This window comes from Crocodylus siamensis, chromosome 4 (genome assembly GCF_052110815.1).
Source record: "Crocodylus siamensis isolate JL-2025a chromosome 4, ASM5211081v1, whole genome shotgun sequence".
Taxonomy (NCBI): domain Eukaryota; kingdom Metazoa; phylum Chordata; order Crocodylia; family Crocodylidae; genus Crocodylus; species Crocodylus siamensis.
In genome coordinates, this window is record NC_143398.1 from 141,198,236 (window position 1) to 141,208,285 (window position 10,050).

At 51.3% G+C, this 10,050-nt stretch overlaps 1 protein-coding gene and 1 long non-coding RNA gene across 2 annotated transcripts; one reads left to right on the forward strand and one right to left on the reverse strand.

Annotated features, from left to right (window-relative positions):
• Positions 1 to 2,509: 2,509 nt before the first annotated feature.
• LOC149866606 (uncharacterized) lies at positions 2,510 to 5,596 on the reverse strand. The gene is made up of 3 exons (XR_016441931.1): positions 5,360 to 5,596; positions 2,818 to 3,328; positions 2,510 to 2,635 (listed from the first exon to the last, which is right to left on the reverse strand). It is a non-coding gene; the product is annotated as an uncharacterized LOC149866606 (long non-coding RNA).
• A 120-nt stretch (positions 5,597 to 5,716) lies between these two features.
• On the forward strand, positions 5,717 to 9,609 carry LOC149866607 (C-type lectin domain family 2 member B-like). Its single transcript, XM_090043956.1, has 5 exons — positions 5,717 to 5,875; positions 5,957 to 6,046; positions 7,438 to 7,631; positions 8,523 to 8,626; positions 8,906 to 9,609. The coding sequence occupies exons 1-5, from the start codon at positions 5,743 to 5,745 to the stop codon at positions 9,021 to 9,023; spliced, it is 639 nt and encodes a 212-aa protein (XP_089900082.1). The 5' UTR covers positions 5,717 to 5,742; the 3' UTR covers positions 9,024 to 9,609.
• Positions 9,610 to 10,050: the final 441 nt, after the last annotated feature.

Consider the following 10,050-nt stretch of genomic DNA (forward strand, 5'->3'; position numbering starts at 1 on the left):
TGCTCAAGGGCAACCAGCAGAGTTTCATTAGGGGCAGGTCATGTCAGACCAACCTGATTGCCTTTTCTGATCAGGTCACAAAAGCACTGGATGCAGGTGTCGCCGTGAACGTAGTCTTTCTAGACTTCAGCAAGGCCTTTGACATCGTCTCCCACCCCATCCTCATTCAAAAATGAGGCAACTGTGGCATTGATGCCCACACTGTCAGATGGATTGCAGATTGGCTGAAGGGTCATAGTCAGAGGGTGGTGGTAGACGGGTCATATTCGACCTAAGGAGAAGTAGGCAGCAGAGTCACCCAGGGCTCGGTCCTTGGGCCTGCGCTACTCAATTTCTTTATCAGCGATTTGGACGACAGGGTGAAAAGCAACCTGTTTAAATACGCTGATGATACCAAAATTTGAGGTGAGGTGAGCACGCTAGTAGAGATGGAAAGACTTCAGCAAGACCTGGATAGGTTACAGGGGTGGGCTAACAAAAACAAGATGCGTTTCAATACTGACAAGTGCAGGGTGCTGCACTTGGGCAGTAGTAACCAGCAGCACACTTATAAGGATGGCAAACTCCCTTCTTGAGAGCACGGAGGCAGAAAGGGATCCTGGAGTCATTACTGACTCCAAGATGAACATAGGGCCGAGAATGCGAGGTCACGGTTGGCAGGGCTAACCGGACCTCGTCGTGCATCCACAGGTGCATCTCAAGTAGAGCCAAGGAGGTGATCCTCCCCCTCTATGCGACACTGGTCAGGCCGGAGCTGGAGTATTGTGTCCAGTTCTGTGCCCCCCATTTCAGAAGGGATGTGGACAACATTGAGAGAGTCCAGAGGATGGCCACCGACATGATCCAGGGACTACAGGGCAGACCCTACAATGAGAGACTGCGGGACCTGAACCTGTTCAGCCTTCGCAAGACAAGGCTGAGGGGGGACCTGGCGACCGTCTATAAACTCACTAGCGGGGACTAGAAGGGTTTGGGAGAGACCTTGTTTCCCCTAGCGCCCCCTGGCATAAGAAGGAATAACGGCCACAAGTTGTTGGAGAGTAGGTTTAGATTAGACATCCGTAAGAACTACTTCACAGTTAGGGCGGCTAGGAGCTGGAACCAACTTCCAAAGGAAGTGCTGCTGGCTCCTACCCTGGGGGTCTTTAAGAAAAGGCTTGATGCCTATCTGGCTGGAGTCATTTGAGCCCAGTTTTTCTTCTGCCCAGGCAGGGGGATGGACTTGAAGAACTACAAGGTCCCTTTCGGCCCGACTTCTCTGATTCTGATTCTGTGAAACTGTTAAAAATATCAGCTTTCTTGTCTGGTGTAGCCACAAGATTACCGTTTGTGTCTTGCGGGAGCTCTACATTGCCTGGTGCCCTCTTCTTGCTCCCAATGCACTTGAAAAAGGACTTTTTGTTGTCCTTAATCCTGGACGCTAGCCTGAGTTCCCTCTCTGCCTTGGCCTTCCTAATAGCCCGTGAGTGTAGGGGGGCTGAGGAGGAGTACTCCTCCTTGGTGATAGCTCCTCCTTTCCACTGGTTGTACTCCCTGCTTTTAGTCCTCGGGCATTGCTGAATGCCCTTGCTGAGCCAAGGGGGTTTCTGAACACTCTTATCCACCTTGCTTCTCTCAGGGACTGTTATCCTTTGGGCCTGGAGGATTGCCCCTTTAAGGTACGACCATCCCTCGGGGACTCCCATCTCCTCTACCTTCTGGGCCCTCAGTGCCTCCCCCACTAGTCTCCTAAGCTCATTGAAGCTGGACCTTCTGAAGTCAAGGGCCTTGGTGTGAGCCCTTGACACCCTGCGTTGGATAGTGAAATCCAGCAGGTGATGATCACTATTGCCCAGGTGGTCAAGGACCTGCAGTCCCCTTACCAGGTCATCCCCCATGGCCAGGACCAGGTCCAGCAAAGTGTTACCCCTAGTGGGACTGTGCACTTCCTGGATAAAGTGAAAGTCCTGTAATACAGCCAGGAACCTACACGAGCAGTCAGACCTTGCTGTCTGCCTCCTCCCAGCAAATATATGGGCAGTTTATGTCACCCATGACAATAACCGCCCTTGACATAACCTCCTCCGTACGCTGACTGGAGAAGTCTCAGTCCAGCTCTTCCCCCTGGTTGGGTGGTCTGTAGTAGACACCCACCGTAAGGTTCCTTTTGCCATGTCCCCCTTGTAATTTGACCCATATTGGCTCTGCCCGACCCTCCTCTAACCCGAAGCTAATCCTTGATGATATGAGGTGCTCTTTGACATAGAGCGCAACCTCCGCCACCTTTCCTCTCTGTCCTGTCTCCTATATAGGGTGTATCCCTGAATGCCCACCGCCCAGTCGTACGTAGGGTCCCACCAGGTTTCTGTGAGCCCTACTAAGTCTGGGTTCTCACTTGCAATCAGGAGGCACAGTTCCTCCTGCTTACTCCCCATACTACAAGCATTAGCGTAGAGACACCTGAGGCCTCCTGAGTGTGCACGTGCCTCCCTCCTACTCCCAGGACAGTTGTGACCCCTGCTCCCCAGATGTTGATGCTTACCTGGGCTTCCCCTCCTCTTGTCACCCTGCATGCTGGTGAAGCATCCTCTCCACTTGAAGTGGCCCCTTCCCCCGGCGAAGCTAGTTTAAAGCCCACCGGTGAAGATCAGCCAACCTAGAGGAAAAGATACGTCTGCCCTTAGGGGAGAGGTGAAGCCCATCCCACCCCAGCATGCCCTCATTACAAAAACATGGGTCATTGTCAAAAAACCTGAAGTCTGCCTTGTGACACCAGCTCCGGAGCCGCTGGTTAACCACCTCAACGCGGGCCTCATGATGCCTAACCCGTCCACTTACCGGGAGAATGGGCTCCCATCTTCTTCAGTTGGTCTCCCAAGGCCTTGTAGTCCTCCATGATGTTATCCGGCTTTCCCTTAGATGCATCATTTGTACCCACGTGAACCACAACCAGTGGGTAGTAGTCAGAGGGCTTCATGATTTTAGGGATGGTCTCTGTGATGTTGCGAATCCTCCCTCTGGCCATGCAGCAGACCTGCCATGACCAGGGCTCCGAGCGACAGGTTGGACCATTGGTTCCCCTCAGGATGGAGTCCCCAGTGACCAGAGCTTTGCGTCTCCTTCTCGGGGTGTGCCTCTTTTGAGCCGGTGATGTAGGTCAAGCGGCTTCAATTTCTCTGGGGACCTGTTCTTCTGCCTCCTCCTTCAGGGGGGCCAGGGCTACGTACCTGTTCCCGAGGGGTGTCTGGGGAGCAGGCGCAGCAGTCGCATGAGCTGCCCTGGCCTTGACAGGAACCTGCTGCCACCGATTAGTTGGGCGCTGTGCACGTGGGGTCTCCCTGGTGGATTCCTGTCAGTGCAGAGAATGGAAATACATGTTAATTTCGTCCTCCGTCGCCCGGATCGATCCCCCGCAGCATGCTCACCTCGGCCTGGAGCTCTGTCACCTGCCCCTCCAGAGCCTGAAGACAATCACAAGAGGGGCGGGTGGGGGAGTCACCAGACCTCAGTCCCAGCTCCTGGGATCCCACCCAGCCATCCCCACAGCTCAGGGGGCAGGTGGTCGCCAGGCCCCACAAGGGCTCTGTCTGGGTGGAAGCCTCAGAGGAGCCCCGGAAGAGCGGCACCACGGGGGCAGGGCCCCTGGCAGCACCGCGAGTCGTCACCATGGCTCGCAGATAGTTCTTACCCCTCTCCTTGTTGCTGGAGCCTCCTCCCTCCTGAGGAAGACTGTGTCAGATTTTGTTTGCAGCGGCAGTTTATAAAAGTATTTCTAAAGGGCCTATCCAGATTATCAAGACAATGTATCCATCATGCCATTAAATACAGCATTCATAATTACACACTTCTACTTGTAACAGCATAAATCGCTTGTCTGACCTTTACGAGGTCTCCCAGGAAGTGAGATCTCAGTTGAAGGTCTTTGCAAGAAGATTCAACTAGCTATCTTGCCTCTTAGGAGAAAGTATCCCATCCACTGGCCACATATTAGCTGGGTGGGTTTTTTCATTTTCTTGGGGGGGGCGGGGGAATAGGGTGTGTGGAAAAGGAGCATTTTCCTTCTTTTGGTGTTAACTAAGAAATGCAAGACTGATAGGAGCAGAAGGATCACAAACAAGAGGGGCCCATCTCTTGGCCAGGAGTAAGAATATTCCAATGGAAGAGGACAAGGAAGAAACCCTAGTGTCTGGTCCCCATTGCCAGCACAGCCCACGGCTGCTTCAATAAACAGGCATCACAAAAAAACTGCATAGACAGTGCTACCAGCAATATTTAAGAGCACTGTCTTACAGTGATCCAGTCAGCTGAACATCAAAGCTGTAACTTACCAGTGTGGCAACCCTGCAGCCCCAGAAACTGGCAAAAGTAGTAAGGGGGGAGGGTCTCACTTTAATATAGAAAAGCATGGGGGTTGGGGTCACAAGCTAATGGGCCAAAAGTGGAGAACAGGTAAAAGGCATCATTAACACTGTAGTAACATACACTCAGCACCTTAATCTGCCGTCCCCACCTCCAAACCAGCCTTTAGTCCCGAAAGCACCCAAACAGCAGCCTGCACTTGCTCCCAGATCTGAGTCCAGCCCCTTCAGTCCACAGCCCTACCCGCCAAACCAGGCAGATCTCCAGTTCCACAGCTGTACACTCCTGGAGTCTGGACCACCAGCGCTATGTCTCTCACTGCTCTGTATTTTCTTCCAGCCACCCTGGCTTCCTCTTCCTTTTCCCTCCCGCTACCTCCTGGGGCCCCTGGGAACGGTAGTCCAAATTAGTTATCATCACCAGGGATCCTGATTTTCTTTGATTTAAAAAAATCCTCACTTTTCGATTAAACAAAAACTAACCCCAAATCCACATTTTTCCATGAGTTAAATGAAACACCACTAATACATGTATGTATAGTGGCGTTTCATTGTAATCATGCAAAAGTGTGGATTTGGGGTTACTTTTATGCACAAAATTCCCTGGGGTGTAAAAAGTAAAAGTAACATCTGCATGTGATTCACAGGGAGCATAATGATGAGCAGGCTCAGCTCCCTAGCTGCTGCTGCTTGCATTGCTTACTACCAGAAAAGATTTTTTTCTTTATTCCGCCTTTCATATACATGGTGCATATCTTACTCCATAGTGTGCTGGGTTGTAAAAAATACATTATGTCCGCACAAAGCCAGGAGCAGCACTGCTGGAGCTTTCCCCCACCACTCCCACACAACGACTGAGACGCAAGGGGTGGAAAACGATTACAATAATGGCCGAAGATATGAGTACACCACGGGCTTCTGTATGCCTGTTTGCATTCGATTGCTTGCATGAAAAAAACTAAAATGCAATAGTCAGGAGTCTCTAAAAATTCAAAACCCGGTGACAACAAAACTTCATATACCTGTGCCGTGTGTTGTTCTTTATGCCTGTCGTAATGAGAAAGAGGGAAAGAGAAAGAAAAATGAGAGGAGAGAAAAAGAGAATGAAAAAAGGGAAAGAAAAAGAGGAGAAAGAAGTGAAGAAAAAGAGGAGAAAGAAGAAGAGGAGAGGGCGGGAAAGATCAAAAAGAGCCCTACGGAAACCGCGCTAGGCGGTGAGCACCCCCAGCATCGTTCAGGTTTCGCTTTCCCCTGGCTCGCTCCTGATTGGCCGGGCGGCAGATGTATTTGTTTAACCTGATTGGTCGAGGGAGGAATTGCGTCTCCTCCGCTCCTCCACGTCCGGGACCAATGGGAGCCTCCCTGGCGCGTAGTTTGAAATTTTTCAAGTGGAGCTGAGCGGGCCATGGGGAACGAAGGGGTGCTGCCGAGCTGCGCGCAGCCGCCGCCGGGGTGCCCACGGGGCAGCGCCGGCCCTGAGCCGCAGCCCAGCCTGCCGCTGCTGCCGGGGCCCCGCGGAGGAGGAGCGGCCCGGGGCGGTGGGTACATGCCCCGGAGGCTGCCCCAGCACTGCCTGTCTCCTGCCACATCCCGCTAACCCCCGCTCTGCTCCGTTTCAGGCCCGTGCTCCAGCCTCTGGCTGTGGAGAGCTCTGACCCTGGTCCTGCTGGCAGCTGTCCTGGCGCTGGCGCTGGCGCTGGCGCTGAAAGGTAAGTGCCCCGCGGGGAAGGGGGCACCGCGGTTCCGTGAGATGCTTTTAGGGGTTCTGCACAATGTCGCCATGTGTCGGTGTGCAGACCACTGCACAGGTTTTGAATCCCTGGTGTCAAGGCAAAGCACAGCAAATCCCTTCTTACAGCTCGGAGGCACTGCCCGGGTGGAGGGAAATGGAGTGCGGCCCCGGCATGGCGTGCTACCTCCCCACACCAGGCAGCAAGCCGCTGGGCACTCAGCAACCACCCCAGCACTGGGGCCCAGTGGGGCTGGCCCGCTGCCAGGGCTGCACTCCGCCCCACTCCACCGGGCTCGGTGCCCAGCGGCTCACAGCCCCGTGGGACTCAGCCTGGTGGCGGGAGGCGTAGCACAGCACTGGCTCTGCCTGCCTCCTGCCCCTGGGCTCGGCCCCACAGGGCTAGTGGAGCTGATGAGAGCACAGCCGGTGGCAGGAGGCGGGGAGAAGCTCCCTCCTCGACTGAGCCACATGGGGCTGCAGGGCTGTTCAGAGCGCAGCCCTGGCTCTCCCCTGCCTCCCACCACCTGGCTGCTGCTTAGAAACTCGAAGCGTTTCGACTGGCCTCGTTTCATTTCGAGGCTGTTTCAAAGTCCTTCATTTTGTTCCGATTTTACTGTTTTGAGCTCAGAATAAGTCTAAACGAAACAGCTGGTGAAATTCCACGCAGCCCTAGTGATTATTTGGGGTTGTCACTGGTCTTTCTGAATTCTTTGCCTCAGGAGAATTGCTCTACTTTTTCCATAGTCAAGAAACAAATGAAAGCTGAGCTGGGTGTGCCTTCTGTGGAAGGGAGATGGCCTTGAACAGGTGATGTGTCTAAACATCATGTTGTCCACCGTTGGGCTCCTTATCCATGGTGGGTGGTCACATTTATAGCTATTATTAAGTGTAGCAAATGTATTTCCTCTGCAGACCAAACTTTTGAAAGATTTGTGCCCCAGGTAATCAAAACAGACCATCACAAATAGACTGAAAGGTACTTCTCTTCTTTAAGAAATGGTTTTTGTGAGACTCAGCTATCTACCCTGTTTCTTACACCAGTGCAAACTAAGTTACTAAAAACTTTTTCAGTAATACAGGCTGCATACTTTTATATCCCCCCCCACTATTTCCTGAGTTAACTCAACTGAAACTGGGGTGGCACCCCAAAATAAAAATTGGCCACATTGACCTGACTTGGAAATGTATTGGGCAAACAGAATAATAAAAAACTTCTAGGAAACTGATGACCATCTTCAAAGAAGAAATGCAAACACCAGATTTAACTTTAACTGATTCTACACTTAGATGATTTACTTATCTCAGAGCTGTTTGAAAGCTGACATATATGTGAATAAAATTTCCTGCTGATTACCTTCTGCTTGTTAGGAGCTGTCACTGAGACTGAAACGACAGTCGCAACTGTTATGGCAGGGAAGTGCAGACCCTGCCCAGAAGACTGGATGTGGTACAGAAATCATTGTTACTATTTTTCCAAAGAAATGCAAAACTGGAACAGCAGTAGGAAGTTCTGCTGGTCATACAATGCTACACTTGCTGTGATAAAAGAAAAATCAGCCCTGGTGAGAATAAAAGATACTAGTTCCTTCTTGTGCAGGGATCTTCATGGATTATTTATTTCTACCTAGTATTGGAGCTAATAATCTCCACACAAATAGTTTAGGCAAAGATATTTCAGGCTGTTTCAAAAAAAAAAGCCAGGGAAATACAGGTTATCCACTATAACAGGGCAGCCTGTCTCCTTCAAGAGTTTTGGGGTTTTCAGCCAACTGCTTGACTGAGAGTCAAGGTATAGTTCATGTTTAAAAAACGGTTCTCCAGGAAGGAGCAAGTTGGGAAAGTACCAGAGTCCAGTACTACTTCAGGTAGTGCAAGAAAGGTCACTGGTTGAACCACAACCAGGAAAAGAGCTGGGGGCAAGACTTACTGGAGAGGTGAAGGTGCACAGACAGAAGAATATAGACACAGGGAGCTAGGGAAGTGCACACAAAAAGTGGCACACTTCCATGGAAAGGGGTGGCTGTGCATCCCCTGGACCAATTGGGGAAGAAGTCCGAGCCCTGGCTGAGAAGTAGAAAAGACCTGAGAGAGACTCCTCGGCAAGGCTGGGGTTGGAAAAGACCTTCAGATCACTCCTTGGAGGAACAGGGAGCCCAGCCCTGCCACAAAGGGATAATTGGAGTCTGAAGGGGCATGGAGCGCAGGGCAGAATGCTGCAGGAGCAGTATATTGAAAAGACTTAACAGACCAAATGCCATAAATACTCTGTACTAAATGCTCCTGGCCGTGATTAATTGGGAGAACAAAGAGGAAATGGAGAGAATGACTGCAATTGTCCTGGCTGTCAGGTAGCATGTTCCTGGACTGTGCCTGCACCTCTACTAATCTCTTTGTATTCTGTCTGGAGCATTTAAATGGTGTGAATAACTGTTCTTTTCCATCCTTAATTACAGGACACTATCTACTCTAATAAAGGAAAAGAATATTACTGGATAGGACTAAGGAAAGAAAGAAAGGGATGGCGGTGGGTAGATGGATCACCGTTCACTAATGACATGTGAGTTATTCCAATTGTGACTGTCTGGGGTTGGGAGAAGCACATCTTTCTGATCAAAGCCAAGAAAAAAAAAACCAAGATAGCCCCAAAGCAGATTTGAGGAAGTATCTACATGCAAATGTATTAAGTTTTTCCAGTGAGCTGAGGACTTGTACTAAACATAAAATGGTGTTGTTTGGCTTTGACTTTGGGAGGTGTGCAGATATGCTTAGCAGTTCTGTTGCTTAACTGAAACACCAAGTCCAGAATAGAAGCTGTTCTTTCTCATTTTTTTTTCAGAATTACACTAGAAGAAGGGGGGCAAAACATGTCCTGTGCATACCTAAACATGGTGGCTTTGGTTCCCATAGACTGCATGTCTTGGCGACGCTGGATCTGTGTCAAGATGTCCACTTGAGCTCTCTCAGTCAACAGAGCACAGCTTGATCAAGGCACTAGTTACAACTTGAGTGTGGTTTTTCATTTAGCCCTGGCTGCCTTCCTGAGGGAGGGGGGAAACCTGCTCCCTCTGCCTACATGACTTGCATCAATTACCTGGGTGGGGGGTTTCTATCTGGGCAGCTGGAATCTGCCTGGTAACAGGTGATGTATCTCAAATTGGTTGGCTGACAGCCAACTGGGGCTGGCCTCCACTGGCCCAGGTGAATGAGGTCACAGGGGCTATATACGTTGGGAGGGGGGAGGAGGCGGTCTCCTGGGCCATGAGGTGAAGCAGCAGCAAAGCAGGGGAGACAGAGAAGCCTTACCATCTGGACCTAGCTCTCTCTCACCCCAGGACTCCAGGGGGGAAACTAGAGAACTCTGGAAGATGCTTGTGAGTAAGTTACTCAATCTGGTTGGATGTTTAGCTGGCAGTAACACAGATGCGTGATCAAAAGGCTACCTCAGCCACACTGTTTGCTCTTTAGGATTTCTAAGATATTGCTCAACCCTGTACCCTAGTTTACCCTACCCCTTGTAATCAATAAAGTTCTCCTTTTTGACTGGTGTGGGAGACTTGTTATGGGGTGGGTCTAAATTATGCCTAAGAGACCCCTTAGGTCTGCGGACTAAGGGAGACTTTGCTTTTTGGCCCCTGACTTGGGGAAGTGCCCCAAGTGCCTGTACTGGGTCGAGTACCCGTCGGACTATTAGGCCTGTGTTTCCCCGAGGACACAGGGCCGAGGCAGTCCCTTCTCGGGGTGGTGGCGGCGATGTTACCCCCAGACTAGCGAGTGTGGTCTGGGAGAGGGGTCGGCCAAGCATAAGGCGCCCCTAGGGAGGCATTCGGAGCCTGGAAGGTGGGCGGGCGCAGGGAGGTGGGCGGCTCAATGCAGAAGCGCCCCCTACTGGCCTGCCACACCATCCTAGGTCATAGCAGTTGTCCATCTAACCCAGTAATCTGTCCCCAGCTGTGAGAGAAGTGCATGCTATACAGGGCGAGC